The sequence below is a fragment of the Hetaerina americana genome, unplaced genomic scaffold, assembly GCF_022747635.1.
Source record: "Hetaerina americana unplaced genomic scaffold, ioHetAmer1.1.p SCAF_13, whole genome shotgun sequence".
NCBI lineage: Eukaryota > Metazoa > Arthropoda > Insecta > Odonata > Calopterygidae > Hetaerina > Hetaerina americana.
Window position 1 is genome coordinate 8,801,574 of NW_027286403.1, and position 22,884 is coordinate 8,824,457.

The 22,884-nt window shown below is 36.0% G+C and overlaps 1 protein-coding gene across 1 annotated transcript in view; it reads right to left on the bottom strand.

Annotated features, from left to right (window-relative positions):
* Window positions 1-22,884, bottom strand: part of LOC139686072 (axoneme-associated protein mst101(1)) — a 239,298-nt gene that overhangs the window by 9,565 nt on the left and 206,849 nt on the right. Inside the window, exons 4-6 of the mRNA XM_071583190.1 lie at window positions 8,576-8,715; window positions 5,597-5,793; window positions 3,329-3,483 (exon numbers count right to left, since the gene is read on the bottom strand). Of these exons, the coding sequence (XP_071439291.1) occupies window positions 3,329-3,483; window positions 5,597-5,793; window positions 8,576-8,715 (492 nt within the window). The remainder of the gene's footprint in view (window positions 1-3,328; window positions 3,484-5,596; window positions 5,794-8,575; window positions 8,716-22,884) is intronic.

Here is a 22,884-nt window from a genome sequence, read left to right on the forward strand (position 1 = left end):
GTAGATGTTGGGAGGGGTAAAGAAGAGCTATGCCACTCTCCAACTAGATGTAAGGTATTCTCATAAATTTCATATACATAGATTGGTGCCTCAAGGTTTATTTTTCCTACCCAATTATTCAAAGCTATTAATAATATAGGCTTGGAGAAAATAATATTTCTTTTAGAAGAGTTGAGATAGGGGTGTGATCAATGAGGAAGCTTCATTTGCGCAGTGTTCATTGTGCATTTGCCCTTCCTGTGTTGTATGTATGAGTACATACCACTTTCAGAGTGCTTGAGCACATTCTAGCGGCCTGTATGAGTATGCGTGAGAAAAAAGGGATTTTTTGACATAAAATTTGCATCAAGAAGTGAATGAACTATAATGAGACATAGTGGTAATGCGTAGGCATAGGCACAGTAATTTTTTATGGTCGGATGAGAAGGCTGGTTCACATAAATAGAATCATAGAAAAGATAACCAACAGCTGATGGCCACATATAAATCTATTAAAAGTTTCTCCATAAATTAATTATTACTGATTTATTTAATGATATTGAAATTATTAACCTGTAAGAATATCCAACCTGAGATTATGCACGCGGTATCTACTAGGGTGATCCTTAATTTTTGAACTTGGACATTTTTTCGGAAAGTCTAGAAAATTTTTTCGATTGGTCATGAAATGAATTTTTTTATCAATGTCATAATCCGATAACGGAAGAACGTGTAACATCGTATTTGAAAATTTTTAATGTTGTCATTTTTCCAGGCTTTCTGGCTGAAAACTTTGTGATTCCAATTGAATTCTCATGAACTGTATTAATATTTGTACCGATAATTTATTACTCATTAATGTGGTGCCCAAAATATTTACATCCTCTGCCTACCAATTGCTGATATATTTAATCCTTTACAGTTTTGAAAATAAGTCGGCAACCTGATATAATATTTGAAAAATTGTTTTTTATTCAATTTTAGCAAATAACCTTTCTTAAACTGTTCAATTAGCTTAACTTCTCTTTCAGGAGCGTCACTGATAAATTTTTGGCACCCCAATACTACAATTCCTTTTCTTAGGCTTGGCGATTTTTCCACATATCAGGATACTTAGAAATTCCTCAGAAACATTGAACCCTTTAAAAATATTAGATTCCTTAGTAATTAAATGCTCTAATTTCTTACCTATAAATTGCTCTAAATTCTTCATGAACATCATTTTATTTGGTGGGCTAAAAAATATGTGATGAGTTTTTCGCCGTTCTTTTTGGTGCTATTATCAAAAAAAATTAATCATAAATGCTGTAGGTTACCAAACATGCTTCAAAAATCGGTTTAGAAATAATCAATTTCTTCTAAGAGCCTCAATAGCATTTAGTTGATAATCCAAGACCCAAACAAGAGTCAAAACAGTAAAAATACAACCATGCCATAACCTACCTATTTTCTTCTGTGGTAGATAAGGACATTAATCGAAAAAGTGAGTCATTTTTATTGCAGTATAAAGCTTTATACCTTCACCTAATACGGTGCAACGCAATAGGAATTCGAAATCAAATTCCCCAAGAAGGAGCCTTCACTAAAATGACGGTTTATGGAGCTCTCAATAATTTCCTCTGGGGTGATTTTCCTGAAACCTTTGATGTGCGAATGAGATAATTCCTCTAACTGCATCGTTAAGCTTTTCTCAAACCATCCTTTCCTACATTCCAGTTTGAAAATTTTTCGTGTTAAATTGCGGCCATTTATCCCGAAAACTTGTGAAGAGGGAACGTTTGGCAAGTGTATCTTCAATATGTAGTCAAAGATACTTCTTATAACAAATTCGTAGAAGTGGCGTCGGTGTGGTGAAATCAGCATATTTTCTAATTGCCGTTCCAATAAATCGAAAGCTACCTGCATTGCCTACATATCGTAACTGAATGATTGAACATGGTCAGTTAGGTTCACAAATCTATAGCAAAAAGTAGTATTTCTGGAAGGTAATAGAGTAATACTGACGGAGATAAGAGGCTGCGAACCTGAAAGATCAGAGCAGTTGCATCGCGGATCGCCACCATTTGAAAGATGAGCCCTTTCTTTCCGGGCCGTATCTTGGTAGCTACCGCGCGGTTGAAGTAAATATCCGAGGGAAAACCGGGTTGTCTCAGAAAGTGTTGGCATTGATATTAAAGCAATTTATGATACTCCAACAATGGAATGGTTTTTTAGATCATACAGACATTTTTAGCCAGAAAGATCGAAAAACGACAAATAACGATGAGATATAAAAAATACGACGTGGCCCGCTTTTCGTTATTAAATAATAATCACATCCAACACGATTCAAAGTATAACCAAATGAAACAAATTAATAGGCTGCATCGAATATTTTCAAAATAATTTTTTTATGCCGGTAACTAAAGACTACACAATTTTCCACCAACTAGAGGACATTTTTCCTGCATATATAGCACTTTGAGCACTCATTTAGATATTGTTTGGAGCATTCAATTATGACTCTGCAAGCAAATTTATTTCAAACTATGAACGTAGCCATTAAATTATTGACTCTAAAACCAAATTTCTAAAAAGAGCGCCTCTTTATTATTTTATATATATTATGTTATGTTAATTGAAATAATAAGTAGGCACTCGTTGTGGGAAATCAATTTGGTAGTAGACAATGTGGTAAGTAAATGGTAAGTTAATACAGTGGAACGGTAACTTAAAAGCCTATTCAAATGATAATTATTCACGTGTCAATTTTATGACGAAGATAATATGACAAGCAAGCATTTCCTTTGCAAGGAAATCTGTTCCTAAATTTGCCAGCTGACACAACCGTAACGAGGTCCAAATATGCCGTTATTTTTAAATTCACAGTTTTCTTAACATCCGGTGTCGTTCATCAGCCATTTATTCTTTTAGACAAATATTCAGTATCATCTAATCAGCGAGTCTGAGCAGTACGCAATGTTCGTTAGTTTTGTGATCAAACAAATTAATCGATTTCGCACAATTTTCAAAGAAAATGAACATTTTTTCTGAAGTGGAGTAATGTAGCTGAATCTAAGAAAATATTAAAATAACCAAATAAAATAACACTCTGCCACACCTCTGCACGTGGGATTTTTTTAGCATTTCAATCCTAGGACTGGTTTACTGCAGCGCATATGTTTCCATTCTATTGTATTTTAATACAAGAAAAGGCTGTATATTCTATGGAGAATAATGTGGTGGTTTCCAGTTGCCTTCCACATCGCAGTACTGCGGTCAATACCGTGCAACGTTGTATATAAAATTAAATAGATAGCAATTGTGACTAAGTGAAACATAAAATTAGTTATGATATAGCATAGAATACCTTCATTGCCTGTGCTTGGGATTTTTTCAGCGCACCAGTTGGTTGACGGTAACCTAACTTTCCTGGCCCACTCTTGATGCTTCCAGAATTGGACGACAATAGGGATTTTCCAGACCCTTGACTGCTAGTTGTCGCCGAGCTGACAGACGACATTCCTGGAAATGAAAAATTATTTTATTTTCAGCAGTGTAAATTTTTTATAATCGCATGGTTACACTTCATAACAATCAACATTCTTTTTAGGAATATAATTTTCATGACATGCGGAATGCAAACGCGGCTCTATTACGGCAAAATTGAGAAAGAGATTTTCAACACTGACGGAAGGATTTCATACCACTCCACCAGTACTGCGGATGTTATCTGGGTCTTTCGTGATTACGGCCATTAAAAACCTTAAGTAACTGTTTAAGTGATCAAAAACTTTTACATCACTCATTCATGCGTTAGTGTATATCCCTCATTAGTAATTTCGTTTAAATTAAATATTTACACACTTTGATCCATCTTTTGCTTCATTTAGAATTCCAATAGTCGCGTCTTACAACCCCCAAGATATTAATTGGAAGGTTTGTTTATTTAAGTTGAAGTGAGAGAATCTCACCAAAGGGAAAATAACTGTTCTACTCTCATCAATTTTGTTAACGCATTCATGAAATCACTCGGAATAGACACGAGAATGACATTTAATACAAAAGCGCAATGACTGTGTTCAAAATAATCGCCTTTCTTGTTGTTTTTACTTTCACGAAATAATTACGACACATTACTGTAAATATCTCATCTAAATATCGCGGGCGAAAGAAAAAGACCCATGAGGTATGGGGATACAAGTATCTTATTATTAAGTAATTTACAGGTACCTATACTCGCAAAATACTTACAAAATCAAGGTGGCATGTGCAATGTGGTGTTACTTAATTGATTTATCTGTGCTTATAGCTTTTTGCTTGTGATTTATTTCCGTCCTAAATCGGTCGAATAAATCAGAATCGTAAGGTCGCTCTGTGGTGAATTGTCTTGAACTAAGGCTGAAGTATTACTCATTTTCTGCCAACAGAGGCTTCCCAAACGAGATCACGCGATGTGGTGCAGCCCTTTCAACAAATTGAAGACTGAGTTGGGTGGTTTGTAGAATGTGCACGGCCTAATTGAAATCTAAAATATTAATGAAACCATAGAGTGAAATTTTCAGCTCAATTATTTCCAGATAAATGTGTCATTATTTGTGACTCCCTCAACAGTTACAACAAACAATGGCGGAATTTCATCCAATGATTTTGATCACAAATTCATTGACAGCGGCGGTGATACGTCAAATGAGAGCAAGCTTTCAAATGACCGTGCAACTCGATCAATTTGAGGGATAGAGGCTAATGTAGTGATTTCCATCCTTACTTCTTTCATTTGGTTCCTCTTTCGTTTTCGGTCCCTCATTGCGTCCTTGATAACATACGTCTTCTATTCATCCAATCAGACTGCAAGACGTATTTCAGACGGAAAACTTCAACACGCAGGATTAATTCCAAGAAACTGCGGGAGATGCGGTAACTTTAAACTTTCTAATTTTTGCATTGGAATGCAGGATTAATTTAATCTAATCCATTGGAACACAACAGATAGGGCAAATTTATCTTTCACATTACGCTATCCTCTGAACGTGTTTAGGCAGTTGTCTAGTGTCTAGGCAACAGAAAATACTGAGGTAATGTAAAAACTTTCGTTATGTTGGGATTCCATGTCTGGCGAGCATACCAGCCTCTTGTAGAAAGACGCGTAAACTATCGCAGTCCTAGTCCCATTGAACGCCAACAAAACAAACGTTGTCATTTTTACCCACTCCTCGGCGCCGATGGGCTCCTAGAGACATTGAGAAGTAATAGTACAAATTAGCGGAATATTGTGAGCGGAAATATGATTTTCCCATCTCTTACAGTACACAGTCTGAAAGAACAATGGACTCGTACTTTCGTTTTTGGTCACATGACCCATCTTGTGGCCTGTCTGACTCAGATATCCTGATAAGCCTCTCCTGGGTTGCCATCAGGTATCCAAGTGATCACAATTAGATTCCGCAACTCCCATGATCAAAGCAGGATTCCAATTAGCCACTATTGGGCTAGTAAGTCATTATTATAACCACTAAAAAACGCGACCGGCGTAAAAAATGACATGTGATGTGAATTTTGTGATTTTCATTTTGTGGCATGATTTTAATCACCTCGTATAAAATTAATAAACCACCCAAAGAAGTCCACTCCGAAGTACCTGAGAATGAGGACGAACCGGATGTCATCGAGAACAGCGAGGCTGAGTTGGGGACAGCCCACTGGTTCCCATGGGAGCCCCCAGGGGACATCATGGAGTACTGTGAAGCCGACGTGGGCATCAGAATGGTCCCGGAAGTCGACACCCCACTGCCGCTGCGGCCGCTGCTGGACTGCTTCAACCTCAGGATCTTCGACCTAAAATTTTGATACCCAAACGTCAGTCAACGAGTGATTTTATGAATAGGTGAACTTGGCTAGCCCGTCGAGTGAGTCCCAGTGACGGCCTGCGTCTCATGGGGATATCCACCGTGGGAATATACAAACTGGGTGAAGTGCGTTAGCAATGTGGAAACAATGAAAAAATTGTTGAAGAATTAAGGCGTGAAATTTTCATTACCCCTTGTTCAGCCGCAACTTTTGACTGCATCATTACGAAGTAGTGCCGGTTTTTGAAAATTCGCGGGACCGGAACGAACGATATTAATTTCCCTTGATCGACCATGAACAAGACGTTGAGGTGGTGAATATAATATATATATATATATATATATATATATATATATATATATATATATATATATATTTCTATACATTATATATATATATATCGATTTGACAACAATAATCTTGTCTATCGAACAATATCGACCGTATCGCCCCTTTGAATATCGATAATATTTTCCATGGAGTCTACTGGGGATATGGTCATGCGCAATCACATGAATACAATTTCCATAGTCATTACATGAATATATGAATGAATGTACATGCATTGTACATGCATGTACGCACCTAGTACTTAGCCTAACGGCGTGTGAAATTCACACATCATGATAGAGGGGCCAGCTCCTTTACCCGTATCATCTATAGTTTTCCAAGAAGATCTGGTACCCGAAAAATCTCACAGCATAGGTGAAGCTGAAGGTTCCCAGAGGAATTGAACCCGGGCTCTTGGATCAATAGTCCAAAGCTCTTTCCCTGTAATTCCACTTCCGTTATTAGTACCAACAATATATTTTCACCTTTCTACTGCCTAAGGACGATTGGGATATGAAACAGCGCCGGCATGCAAGGGTGAACTTTTTACCATGAACTCTTAATATATTTAGCAAATAGTATATGATATAAACGTGTTTTCCTTACTTAATTGGGGCTCAATTTAACTCCGCAGATTAATCACGGAATAGATCATATTCATTTTGCCATTTTGTCGAGATTTCACGAAAGAGGATCCATATAGTTAAGCTATAGCTTAGCCTTCCATCCGAAATGGTTTCCCACTGCAAATTTCGATTACATTCAGACAGTATATCAAATGAGAGTATTTAAATTTTTTAGACCCAATTTGATTATTTTTTTCTGCTTCCGTTTTAATTTTTAAATTTTCAAGTAACATTTTTTTCTAATAATGTGTAAGTTGTAGCAAAACTCTGTAAACACAGCAGACGACTAGCGATGTCTCTTATATTCCAGATAAAACAATGCTAACTAGATCACAATATATGTGATCTTTACGAGGTCTGCGTTCATTCACGATGATATTTTATTCATTTTTCAGGGGTCACTCAATTAACTTCGCAGATACATCATAACCTTGTTGTAACGTTAATTTTCCAGTGATAAGACATAATATGTAGATATGACATTTAAGAGTACAAATCCCCTTAAATAAAAAATTCCACGAACCTAATAGAACTAGAAGCTTCAAGTCTTCGCGGTTGTACCGCTGTGTTGAGCCACCTGTTAAAATTTTGAAACATGTGAAATTTAGCTAGTAAACTCTTAATGAGAAGCAGTAAAATTATTAATAAAAACAGCTATACATCTGAGGAATGTGATTTAAAGTCATAAGCCTCTTGATCTATTTGAATGGTATTTCGCTTAGACCTCGCACGAATATCAGAACCCGATCGATAAATTCTTTGGTAATTGGAATCTCTGACTACTACCATGTTTATTATAGGCTCTCTTAAAAATAAATGAATCAATTTTAATCGCAAGGTTAAATGGTTCGAGATAAATAGGTGCACCGAGAAAATCATGGGTGGATTTAATGGAAGATACAAAGAGGACGCGTAATAATAGAGTTCTCATAAACAGAATAACATGTACCAAATAGTTTATGCATACAATAGAGGTGGAAAGGGTATTCAAGGATAGGAAAAAATGAAAGAATTTAGCAAAATAAAGTTACCAATTATAGCTTATCATTTGGTATTTTTAAGACCACATCAGCTGAGTATCAAAAAGAGTGTTACGAAGAGTATTTATGCATAAAACTTCAATTGAGAGAATTAAATATAACAATAGCTATTGCTACGGAAAATAATAGGAGTGGTTGCCAAAACTATTTATTCACCACGATCTGATTATGTTTCTTTTTACCAGACTCTACGGAGAAGATAAATGTCAATATTTGATTGAACCGGTAGTTGATGCTATGATCCATTTCTCTTAGCCATTTAGGCATTTTCAGAGCAGTAGTATATAAAAACATGTAATTATGAAATGCGAAATTTCTACTTAAGCTTATTAAAATGATTTCAAAATACCTTCATAGGTTTTTGAAAATGAAACCTATATTTTAGAGCAAAACGATGTAACAACATCGTTTGCATGGTACATCTAACACACTGAATTAATATCACCAAGGTATCATATGGGTAAATATAATGTATTTTTACTTTTTCAGGTAGATACATTTGACCAAAGTTTTTAGTTCTATTATGGAGCAGCACCGTTATTATATCTTTCAAAGTAAGAGGCACGGAAAGGAGTGGTCAAGTCGGCTATTTTGCCGATACTTTTCGACTCCTTGTATCTAATTCAACCCAATGCCTTCAGAAAGGCTCTAGAACGTCCGGTTAAATGGCAAGAATAAATCATGCACACTCATTCAAGCTTACTTTCTAAGGGCAAACAATCCTCTTAAGTCCATTACAGATTTCAATGGAGTGTATTTCTGGGAATAACTTACCGGCATATGACACATCTCAGCGGCAGCAGTCTCTGAGAGACCGCCATTTGGATGGTTTTCACGAAACACTTCCTGCAGACCACTCGATGACCACACGGGTACGTCTGCATCGTCGCCCGAGCATTGACGCAGATGACGCACTGTCATGGAATAATCATAAGAGACAAGGCGTAGATATTAGAAAACCTACTTCGCAGATTCAAATAGCTGAAATGAGGAGACTTACAAGTGTGTTTAGTAATATCATTCATGATTATATTTGACAATATCCATTTATTATACTAAAAGATGATAAAACTGCATTATGAGAGTTAGTTTTTCCTATCATTTCTTCGGAAAACTCTTATTGTGTCGCATAGTATATTCCAGTTTAGAGATATGGCAGTATTTAATAAAAGAATCAATTAAACAATTTATGGTAATTTTAATCAAACACCGGCAACCATGTGTAAATCTGCCAAGCAAATGTTTTTAAAATAAAAAAAATTTTGGCTTTTTCTGTTTTTATTTACGATACATTCTGAGCAAAATAGAATTGAAAAATCAATGAGCTATAACTACCAGAAAATACAATTACTAAATAATAGGTAATCAAATTCTTTCAAACTTTCAATAAGGTATGCTATCTAAACCAGCTTTCTTCGATTCACCTACATCGTTCATTATATTTGAGTGTTTTATTGTAAAAGAATACTAATATTGTTATGGAATGAAAGTTTTGCTGAACTTAAAAATATATCGTTTGAATGAAAATACTCTGTAACTCCCACACAATTTTTATTCGAACTACCAGTTTCAACGCTTCGGCGTCATCATCAGGTACGTGATGATGACGCCGAAGCGTTGAAACCGGTAGTACGAATAAAAATTGTGTGGAAGTTACAGAGTATTTTCATTCAAACGAACATGAACCTCCACAAAGTTGAGCCCGAGACCATAGAATTCAACTTAAAAATATATATTTAAATTATTTTTTTCTATTGTAAATCTGTTGTGGTTTCAAACATAAAATAATTGGGCGTTATACAGAAAGCGTTATATAACTTAAAAGGATTAGCATATTTCATTATCCAAGGTTTAAAAAGGACCACTCACTATAGTATATAATATAAAACATATATATAATATGTTTTATACATATTATATATATATATGTTTTATTATATATATATATATATATATATATACACCATAAACGCAGTAATCAACCCGAAGGTCGGTTTGGTAGGTGATGGTAGAGATCACCCAGTACTAAGCCCGACGGCGTGTGAAATTCACACATCAAGGTAGGGGGGCCAGTTACTTTCCCTGTGCCGGTTATGGCTTCCCAGGAAGATCTGGTACCCGAAAAATCACATAGCTTGGGTGGAGCTGCAGGTGCCCAGAGATTTGCCCGGGAATCGAACCCGGGACCCTCCGGTCAGTAGTCTGGAGGGTCCCGGGTTTGATTCCCCTAACGCTCTACCCCTTGGACTACCGAGACCCACACACAGACACACACAGACACACACACACACACACACATATATATGTATATATATATATATATATATATATATATATATATATATATATTGGTTACAAGCCTTCAACGTTACACGTTGAAGGTTTGTAACCAATCAAATTTGGGGTTTCCCTTAGTCTTTCTTACACCAGAATATATATATATATATATATATATATATATATATATATATATATTTATATATATATATATATATATATATATACACACATACATATATATATACATACATATATATATATATACATATATATATATATACATATATATATACACACATATATAAATCACAAGCCTTCAACGTGTAACGTTCTGATCGAACATCAGCCCTCCTTAAATCGCATTACTGGGACATTGATTCGTTTGACTGTTATCTGCATCCATTTTGTAGCATACAATTCGAGGCTCCGTGAAACGGGCGCCATGAAACTATGACATTTCCCATTAACATACTATTTGTTTTTAACAAGTATCATGGCAAAAATATTTTTTTATATTGTAAGTGCAGTTAGAATGGATCAATGTGTTCCCATAAATCTGCCTCATTACTTTTGATAATTAAAATGGAAACGTAATTTGAAATATTAGAAAGTTTATTCAGTATTTTTTTATAAATTGTATATTTAAAATAGAACAGATACTTACCAACAGCAATTCCATTACTTTTAATGACGAAAAGGGAAACATAACTTGAAATATCAGAAAGTTTCATGTTCCTGTTTTATAAGCGATTATAGAAAAAATGAAAGCGTTCACTCGCCATGAAAGTCACGGAATAAGGTAATGATGGCATCGGATAAGCTTACTCTAATTGCATGTCCCTTTTGTTTCCGAATAAGAACAAATAAAAAATTGTAAAGATTTGCCATCGTAAATTTTATGTTTAATCGCTTTGGTAAAGAAACATGCATTTCGTGAATCTTTTGTTACAGGTCTGTAAATTTCCATTAATTATCAATTAACTGTTCCGATGAAAAGCAAATTTTTACTGCGCCGCGGAAATTAATTGGAAAAATATATAATCAATTCTACGAATTACGCTGGTAGGATCAAATTGAACGTAAATAAGGCAAAAAAGAGAATATCACAAACGAGTGGTAACGTCATTCTGTTGTTCCAAGCACTTTTAATTATCGGACACAATTTTCTACTTTTAGCTTCAAGTTAAACAGGTCATGTATGTATGTATGCAGAGTATTAATATACTATATCTCATTTGCAATTGCTTAATACTGTGTATAATATAATAGAGTGTAATATACCTTTTTCCTCATATTTTACTTCCATTTCGTAAATCATAAATAAAGATAATGCTTAAAATAACAAAATGCCAGAAACGGTAATCCATTAGCTTAAATTCAATCTGGAGCCATTGAATAACCACATCTCTCCACTATAAAAAATTGATGGTAGTAGCCTATATCCTTCCAAAAAGTAGATTTTGTGGCACGTTTACGAAGCACATTAATGAAACATTTCCATCTAATATGGCAAGGAGACTGAATTCAGCGAAGCGAGCAACATCTGCAAAAATGATGGCTAAACAATGAAATTCTAGAACACGAGAACGCACAATTTTGGTAATTTCAAATGTACGACATGAATGCAGGGTGTCATTACCGGTTTGTTTTAAAGAACAATATATACAGTTACAATTTTACCGTAGTTTATTGTATATTTCGCTAGATATTTTTTAAAATTAATAGGCAAATGACTATGAGAAAAAGTAAAGCATTTGATCTGTATCATTTATCAGTGAAATCGAATACCGGTGTTCTGAACATAATCGATTATCATTTAATGAGATCCAGGGTGCCATTTCTATTTTGGAATGATCCCAATCTACTCACTGTGAGCACTCATGAATAAATGGAGGAAACTCTGTCATTTTTTAAACTATTTACTCTTAATAAATAACAGAAAGACAATTATTTTTGGTTTTTCAAACTCAAGGGTTATAAGAGGATTAATTCATAATATCAAGTTGTCTATTATGATACCATATTTTAAGTTTGATAAATGACGACTCAGTGGCGTTTGTCAGAGTAAAGTGACAGCACCCTAAGAAACGCTTGTTCGCGTTCCGCTTAGTGCGTATTAGGTAGGGTGTGTTAGAATGCTCTGTTAATTGTTTTCGTTCGGTGATTCTAATTCTCATAACTAGCATCAGCTAAACTAAATAAATGAATTTAATATATGCAAAAAACTAGGTCACGTTATTGGATTCATCGCAGAACACAAGTATGAAATCCAATAAGATAAAGGGAAGAATACACCCAAAAATAGAAAATTATTGAAACTAATCGACCTCCAAAGCTTTGTGACTCTTGAATAATCTTGAGACGTAGAAATTCGTGAGCATATGAACACTTAAGTCGTATGTAGATACGAAATCATGTTGAGAGAGTATAAGTATGTTTCAAACATAGCAGTGGAATAAAATGAGGGTGAAGGGATGATTATATTTCCAGGAGATACATAAATAACTTAAGCACAAAGCTGAAAGCGCAATATAATTCGGTAAATTTCAGTCTAAAAAAGCATTGCTTTATCAGAAAATATTAGCCTTGAAATATATGGTAAAGTGACTCATTCTCCATAAACTGCAACCAAGTTCAAAATTACGTATCGTAATTACACCACTAAACTTAAAAATATTTTTCGGCTAACTACTGAGGAAATTAAGTGATTTTATGGTCCAATATGATCGATATTTAGTACTTATGAAGTTTTATGTTATATTCAAGGTATTGAAGAAAGATGAATGGAGTATAAGAATAAAAATGTAGAAGACTTGAACAGGTACTACGGTAAGTGAAGGTGTACTACGAGGTAATTGATAAAATTCCGGAAGTGAATTTTAACTGGTACAATAAAAGAAAGATGTAGGTATCTAAATTAAGGGATAAAAAATCGGTAAATAAAGCACTAGGAATGTTTATATGAAAAATAGTCAGGATGACATGGCTTAGAGGATATGATTAGTGCGATGGATAAGAGGAGAAACTGAAGAACGTGAACACAGGATTATGGAGAAGAAAGTATAAAGGTCTAATCAATAAACTGAGGGAATTAACTATTCGGGCAAAGGAAACATGAATGAAAAATCAATGCAAAGGTCCGGGGAGTTAAAGAGACAGAGCTAAATGGTGGATTGTAAAAAAGGTGAAACATCTGTAAGAATTTTATAGGTGAAAACCCGTTTTCACCTTTGGAAATGCATAAGTTAAAATATAAATCTGAACAGAAGAGGTTCTAATAAGTTGGAATGCACATACAGGAGAACTGTATGGTGAATATACACCTCTTAGCTCAGTTATTTTAGGATACTGAAAATGAATACGATATCGATTCAGATAGAATTGAACAATGAATACATGATATGCTCGATGTATTTAGGCTTAACTTAGTGGAAATCCATTATCACTAAAGTAACAAACAAAAACGAAACAAAACTATTAATCTTTACACCATTTTTTTTATTATGTACGACTAGTTTCAATGCATCGGCGTCATCTTTATTATTACTTCGAGGAATTCTTGATTACGAGATGAAGAAGCCTTGAAGGAATACAATCAAATAGAGCTGTGGTAACAGATAACAATCCTGCTGAACTGTTTATTTGTTAACCAGTATTTAAACCCTCCCAAATCAGGGCAAAAGCAACAGCAAGTGAGCACCATTAGACTATAAGTTAGACTTGACACGCAGTTTTTGTAATGGTTAAAAAAAAAGGATGGAGAAGAGCAAATGGAAACTTTGGAGGAGAAATAATTCTAGCTACTAGCCATAATGAGGTAACTAGTAAGAAATAAACATGCAACAGAGTACAACCAGGATGTATTTGCATTTTTGATGAGTGTTGAGAAGCCGTTAGACAAAATAAACTAAGCAAAATTCATTAACATTTTACAGAAGATATTATAGGAGGCTAGAGGGATACACAATTTTTCCGAAAACTGCACGCAGACTGGGCTGGTGAGAATAGAGAATGGGGAAACGGGATGGGCAGCTCTAGGAAGAAGACAGGGATATCCATTGTCTAATAATCTTTTTAATATACTTAGGTAAAAGGTTTATTCGAGACATAGGAAGACTGGAGACAGGATTGAAAGTATGTGGGGCATTGTTCAAATCAGTTAGATCTGTGGACGATCAAGCGTTAAGCTACGTTTTCATTCATCTGTTTTACGTCACTGTCATGCCCCACTTTCATGTCTGCGGGAGCGCTGGACGAAATCAGAATACGCTAATGACCCGTCCGCTGTGCTTGATTGGATTCGAACAAATAATAGAAGGCGAGCGCAGAGAATTGAGAGATGGATAACTCCTGTGGCGCCGTAACCCGCGGTGGCAATCTGCGTATGAGATCTGAGATTCTCGAGAAATAGGAAGGTATGATAAACTTTAAAGTTGGGAAACATATCTTTAATCTAGTAGAACAGTTATCCTCTTCATGAAGCACTTTGAAAGAAGGTGGGAAAAGTGGTAAGGACATTAGAAGATGAACGGCGTTAGTTTAAGTAGCATGATCGATTAGCAGCAAACAATAATTCACTTTTCCATATCAACGGTGGAATAGTGAATTATTATTTGCTAAAAATCGATCATGTTCACCTGCTACAACATCACGCCTGATTTCGCAAAATTGGCTAGGAAGCATGCATACAGAGGAGCGAGTTTGGTAACAATCCTTTTAAATAAATCCTTTAACATTGAGCGTTATATTGCATTGATCGGAAATTTGGTCATAGAGGCAAGAGGATAAACGTAGATTTGTGGTGGATATTGAGATGTTGGGTTGAAAAGAAATGGATAAAATAAAATTAACGGTAAAGAAAACAAACGAGAATATTACAGGCATGGTAGCAAAAGAGAGACGGCTGCTGGGAGAAATTCGAAGAGAGGACATGTCGATGTAAAAGATATTGGGAGGCAGTGGGACGCTGAAGACAATAATATAAGAGAGAAGGCTGAGAAAGCAATGTAGTGAAAGGAAAAGAATAAGCATTTTGGATATGCATTGTAAGGTAGAAAGTATGCAGGGCTAAATAATATTTTATTGTAATGTGTAGAATGGGATCACTAATTAGGATTACGATCATTATTATTATTGAGGATATTTTGTAGCATGCTAGTTAGATCTTAGGAGCAGGGCATTGTGTGTTTCCTGGGTCCATCTAAAGCCTACACTAGCCCGGTTAATGATAACGACTGCTACTAATGATGTTTTGTGAAAATTAATTATCTTTTAAAACATTGGGACTTCAATCCAGGGTTAGCCGCATTGAATGCATTTGGGGTTTAATCTATACATTAAGATTCAAGAAATACTCCTTTCATAAAAGCTCCGACTAAACCTGCGAAACCTAGATTTGATTGAGTAAGTCAAAAAAGGGAAAGTAAAAGGAAAAGTAAAAATTTGAAGCTAATTTTAGCAGTCTTCCCAAACTAATGCACGAAACAGGTAAGTAATTGCAAGGACATCTTTGGCTAGAAAATATTTAGTGCACGAAAAAAGCTCATGAACGGCAGTAAATAAAATTTTGATCAGGTAACGGCAAGTTATTTTTATGCAGTAAGCATCATGCATAGAGTTATTGGTGTTTCTTTGCTTTTTAATTAACTTTGCATGTAAATGTTTGTTATTCAAATTAAATTAGCTTTTTTAGTTTACGTCATTATATAGATTGGTATTAATAATATTTTAAAATGCACCTGAAGCATTTTTCTATCGAAATAGAAATTACACTGAAATATAACGCCTTCGTTTTTCATAAAATATCAATAATTGAAAAAATCTCCAAGCTTTAAATACTGTAACTGGGGTATATTGTATAATACATGAATTGTATAATACTTAGAGAAGGCACTGAACACATCATAGTTGGAAAACTGAAAATGAGAAGTCATTTACTCACAAATTGGTCAAAGATCGAAATCTAAAATTTCGTATAGAAAACAAATTCACCTAGGTCTTGCCAACTTTTGTACATTAAAAATCCCCTTGAAATAGGTATCTCAATCACAACTATGGTAGTTTTGAAATTCAGGAATTAGCATTTGGATTACGTACAACATGATGCTCTAGCGGAAGCTTCGTCTGCGGCAAAGGAAATGATTAGAATTGAAGAGAATTCAATCTACTATTGAACATGAATATTTGAGAACTCTCAATCAAAGAGCGGGAAGTTTGGATCTGATTGCATTAAAGTGCTCTAGGGGTACCGCGCAACCAGCAATTGTTTTTGTAATCCACCTACAACCCCAAGGTAATCAACCCGAGCGCTTGTATTGACACTCTTGCTGACCGTATGCCAGGTTCCATGGTGATTTCATGCGTTCCATGAAAGGGGGCAGTTCCTTTCTTTGTGTCACCTGTAGTTTTCCAGCAAACTATGGCCTACGGAGAATAATACCCATTGTATTTTGATCGGGGGTATTAAGAGTCATCGCCCGTGAACCTCCCGTCAGAGGCGGAACCCTCTCTCGTATACGGGGAAGTTAAATTCCTCATCCATAAAGATTTGGTACCTGCAAAATCGCGCTGCTATGGTGATGTCTAGAGCACCATCCGGATATAATTCCAGGCCCTCCAGTCAGTAGACTAAAGATCTACGCACTAGGTTACCACGAGGACAGTAATATTTCAATCTCGTCCAAATTCACATTTTCTGAACTATTATGTCCAAAGGCATTCAGAGCCTTGTTTAGGAGCTCAATCATCTTAACCATATAAGATAAAACCTTAAATAAATATTTTAAAGAATATGCTTTTGGCCAACGAATAATATCCTCTTCGGAGTCATATAATCTGTCATTAAGAAATTCATCCCAGTTCTTAAATTATTCAGAAAAAACTCTTTGTTAAATGGAAAATTACAGCAGTCTTCGTCTCTGTCATTTGAACATGTCTTCCAACAGAAGAAAATTAGCATGCTTATTTAGCACTACGGGAGCGTGGTAGTCCAGGGAATAGGGTGTTGGCCTTCTGGTTGAAGGGCCCAGGTTTGATTCCTGGGCACGCTTCCAGACGTTCTCAGCTTCACCCAACTGTTGTAATATTTCTGATACTGGAACCTTCTGGGAAGCTAAAGGCGGCACAGGGAATTGATCTGGCCCCCATACCCTCGTGTGCGAATTTCAAACGCCGTTGGGCTAAATACAAGGGGAACTCTACCCTCATTTATAAACCTGACCTACGGGATGAAAACCGAGGTAGTTTAGTGCTACAATAATTTTAAATTAAATCCTCATTTAGGTCATATTTTTCCTCAATTATCATTTGAGACATTTGGAAGGACACATCTGTATATCTACTCGAAGGCACACCTATGAAAAGAAAAATTTAATGGGCGTTACAGTCACTCTGACGGAATGACTGAGCATTCTCGCATGATAACTTGATTGAGTTCATAAATTCATCTCTTCGCTCACTATAATAACAAATATTTTTGGCTCTTTTATAATGTATCCTCGTCAAAGTTTATGTACATGTGTGACGCAATCCAATAATCTTCAGTTATATACGAATATATTTCTCTTTATGAGGGAAAAATGTAGAATCTCAAAGCTAAGTTAATTACCTGTTTTAACCAAAATTATCAAGGAATATGCCTGGATAGTCCTCAAATGCTCATGATTTGGAAATACTAATCTTTAAACATTCAATAATTACCCAGAATCTCTTACACAAAGCCTTAACGGATTTACTTTATAAATTAAAGTAAAGGTGACCATTTTTTTCAATTTTATTCTTTAAAGTGTAATTCCTAATTTTATATATTTTTACTTGGATTCTTCAAGTTTTCCAAACTCAACGTCGATGTTTCTTAGTATTTCTCGAGACATTCATTTCTGTAACAATTTTAGAATTGTAACAATTTAACAATTGTCTCCTTTTTTTCAATGCAAAATATATTCCCGAAAAAGCCTCGCTTCGCATAACTGGCTACGCCTACGGGGGTAAATGAACTTTTGAGCCATTCTATGAACTTCTGGCCTAAGTATAATCGCACAAATATGGCGAATAGTTATGCAGCCTGGGTTTCAAAAACTTCGTTGTAATGAAACCCACGAAAAAATATACTCTCCTTGGAGATTTGGCGAAGCTCTATAAAGTGAATCAATACGGATAACTTTGACGCTCTATGTCTTCATGAGATTGGGGGTGCTGCGATTCGGCATGCCCGAGAAAGGTCAATGTATGCGGGGTGAAAGTTGAACGAGGGCTTACGAGTCGACGAGCGGGAATGGTTGAAGTACAGGAACGAGTGCCATTGAAGCGTCTTGGCTAGAGGACATTGACAGTGGTTAATTCAGCATTAACATATTATAATTCATAACTTCACGAAGAATAAGATCAGTGTGAACGTAGTTTTCAATGTTGAAAGAAGTAAAGGATATATTATTTACATATTTTCCGTCACGATTGGTATTTTCATGAAAACTCCCACGTTAATCCAACGCATTATGCACAATGCTATAGAATAGGCATTATGACGACATAAAAACGACAAGCACCAATCACGCTCCACATTTTGTACCCACTGGTTCAGAATTCTAAAATAGGGCGAGAGGAATGAAATATCAACAAAGTTTCTCGTTCTCTTACAGCAGAATTGTTTGTTTCCCATTTTTCAATTCCCCCGGATGCGATTTAACGCTTATCGCTGTGGCCGAACGTAATCTGATCAACACACAAGTTTAGATGCTAGCGCAAATTTTTAGTAACGGCATGACAGTGAAATAGTGCGAATAACGCATAAGCATAGTGTGACCCACGTTAAATCAATCCATTCTACAAATACTACAAGAGTGCAGTGTGTATATTACGCAATGGGCTTACGAATAATTGGATTTTCCTCCATCTAGGGCTTGGTTGCATGTAATTGTCTTCAATGTAATGTCTGTAATGCAAGGGTTAGGTGGAAGAAGGGACCATAGGTCTCAACCTCGCCCAATTAAGTCAATAAATAAATAAAATAAATAAATAATCATCATACAGCCGAAAAATAGCCCAGCAACTGATGTCATTCATAGAACAGCTCAAATAATTAAAACCTATTTTTCTTAACTTCCATCTTTTTGTGTATCGAACCATTTGAGATCATATTTTTTTACTTATTAAGGATTGAGGGAGAAAGGCAGACTTAAAAACAACTGCATGAAAAAGAGGGAAGCTATTTTAATCCACTCCGTGTTACAATTAATTCCCCAAGACAATGGATGAGGGGACTCGAAGGGGAATATTAACAAAGGAAAGCAAAAGATAAATTATGAGAAGATGTCAGCAAAAGTAACTATAATATATTAAAGGGATTGGCGGGCAACAGGAGAGCTTGAAATCTGCTGAAATATAAATAATATATGGATAGAAAAGAATTAGTAATGAAAGAGCACTTCGATGAGTGAGTTAAGAGGTAGGTCTTTGGAGGACACTCATAAGAGACTAATTGGGCACATCTGGAGACATAGTAGTTTAGCTGAAGCCGTAATCAATAGAATCATGGGGGGAAGAAACCACAGAGAGACCATGTATTTCACCGGATTTACGACCCTCCCGCAAAAGAGAAGTACTCAATGTAATACGAAATATAGGGTTTTGTTTCGAACTCAATAAAAAGTGTGCATGAAACGATTTTTCTGTTTAATTGAGCACTAAAAGCTAAATATAGGAGAGGACGAATGCTAATGGAAGAATTAACAAAAAAGAAACGAAGAAATCTACAAAAATGAAGTTGATTGCAAATTCACCAGGCAAAATTGGGAGGGGGGCAGACGAGTGGTAGCGAACATAATGGTAGTAGTAGTAGTAGTATTTAGGGGAGAGAACCGACAGATGAGGTCATTTGCGACATTAGGGATGGATGAGAAGGGAAAGGTGGAGAGAAACCCGGTTTCCGCATTAGCGTGCTCTTAACGAAAGGCGCCAAGGGGTCCGCAGCTCAACGTCCATCCGACGGACGGCGTACTCACTCGAAGTGCCCTTCACAAAGCACCTCAAGTGGGGATCAAGATACCACTGACAAATATTCGACGCCGCCGGAATTCAAATCCGGGTCCTCTGAGAGGGAAGTCAGTACGATTGCCACCGTACCACCAAGATCCCCAATATGATGGTCTTTTCTCCCAAGGGAACTCTACAGGGTGCGACCCTTAAATCCGGACAAATTTCAAGTTGAATTTCCCGCCATATCGTAGTTTCACTGGAGGTCGCGATTGGCGTTCTTGAAAGCTTTAGGAGTCTAGTAAACAGTCATATATCCCCCAAAATGGCCGAGATGTTACGTACAAGTGCGGAGCACAATCGAAGAGCCGCTATTGTTGAAAGTGTTCGCGCTGGGCGTTATTTTTCGAAATAATCCGATTCTTCTGGTACCTCCGATCAACTTTTTACGATACTTTGGCTAAGTGTAATGCTTTGGAGAGATCTGAGGAAGGTTCCGCTAACCCGGTGAGGAAATCTCCTTCGAGGAAACACGTGCTTGTCTGGATTTAAGCACATTATGTACACATAAAGTTAATATATATTAACATTAATATGGCCATGAACGGAATGGCTAACTGACCTTATGGTACGAGCAGAGAGAGTCTTAGTCATTTTTATTTTTAGACAGGGGCCCCTAACCCTAAATTATACAAGAAAATTAGCAGCTTTTTAACCCCTTCCCACTTTGTAACGATACATAATATATGAATTTAACGCAATTTTTGACTCTATCATTATGATATCACACATATTTAACTGTCTTAAAAAATAAAAAATAAATTTTCTCTCACGAAATCGTTTAAAATAGGTACAATAATGATTAGTTAATTTACGTGATAGTCATGAAAGAAAGAGCATTTCTTTGAAGGAAAAATTAAGTTTTTATTTCAGTAATGCAGAGTACATATATAGGGTGAAATTAAAGAGACATTACTCAATGCTTTTATCATGTTCATACTTGCTTAAACAATTGTGAAACGATACCCGTGCTAGAAAATGCAAAGCTTGCATAGAATGTATCGGTAACAATTTTTTCATGACGTTTGCGTGAGGTGCTGAATTCACACCGTCGGTCAAGTGTGCGCATGATCGCAGATCGTATTGGCATTGATAAATAGCAGTACACACCCTTTTTAATTAACATTTGGTGATGGGAAAGATCTGCGCAAAACTCGTCCCAAAGGTATTGACGGACGATCAAAAGCAGAATCCCAACCCCTTTACAGTCCCAAATGGGTATCAGCAGACTACTCCCTATTCCAAAAAGTTAAATCCTTCCTTAAAGTACACCACTATGGGACCCTAAGTGCCGTCGAAGAAGCTTGCACCCTTCTCCTAAAGGACCTTCCGAAATCCACCTACCAGGGAGCCTTCGAGTCGTGAAAAAGCCGCTGGCAAAAGTGTGTCGACGCGCGTTCTTTGTATAATGTTGAGGTCTGGTAGCATTATTTGAAATAAATCTTTTTTACCGAAACCTTTCCCGATACTTTGTATGAAAACCATGTATTTACAAATATCTTCTGTTTTGAACAAGGACAATTAAAATTCTTTTATCATAAGCGTGCCTGAAATGATTCAACAAGAAAATTTACGGACGATACCTCCATTGACCCTAAGGGAACGTAGTAAAATAGGGCTTCCCCAAAACCTTTTGAAGCCGTAATTAAAAAACAAGCCTACACTGACTATTTAATTCTAAAAAAATTGCAATTTTATCAGGGTAAAAACTTTTGGAGTCAATTTGATAAGCAAGAATTTCCTCCTAGTTTACAGTAAATTTAGGGAGCAATAAATGGACGAAATGTGACTTGGTGCTAAAAATACCGGTGACTTTGAGCAGCGGAAGCAAGATAACCACTACGTAGGTCACATTAAGCTAATTATAAAATATACATGCCATTTTCATGAAAAAATTTAGGAACATAATTTTATATGATGAATAAAAAACAAGGGTAAAGTTATGCAGCTAAGATACCACTTTATAAGTTGTAATGACCTTAAAATGCAATAGATACTAAATGACTGAGTAAGAAAAAAATAATCGAAGCTGTTGCCTGAAATATAAGAATGCCTAAAGTTCTTAAATTTTACGCGTGGTGAAATACATTTCAAAGTTAACACTCGCGATATTTTTAACATTTACTAGGCTCTCGCACTGAAATTTAATAAACGAATGAAGAAGGCAAATGAACGAAAGAACAATGCTCTATAGAATTCGGCAGAGAACTCACTTTTCTCGTAAATTAATGAAAGAGGATGCCCAGTGATTGTGATGATTGGTCACCAATTCTTCTGAATACGTAAAATAAATCTTTTTTTTTAACTCCATTTTTCCGTTTTTCATTTTTCGGTACTTCCGAATGTTGCATGACTGCTATCGGGTAAAATTTCATGTAATAATACTTCACTGCAACATTTCTCTATGACCTTAAGCGACTAATACCATTGATGAATACAAAAAAACTTCCCCACATAAATTTCCAAAGGAAGGGGTCACCTTCCAGTTTCTCGTGCAACTTATGCCTCCGTTGAAGGGATTTTTAAGGAAATTTCCGAAGTTGAATACCTTCGCACCACATTCGGTAAATTCAACCATCTTTGTGTTAACTACGGAGGCGGCTTCCGCCTGGAGCGACTGCCCACTCATATCGACTACCGTCGGCCGGTTCATTCGACTTAATCGACGTTTGGTCTACTCATTGCGATCACAGACTGTCTCATTTGTCTGGCAATCTCCTTGGGAGCGTTGAGCTAGGTCAGTTATCCAGTCAATCCGAAACCGTCACGCATTC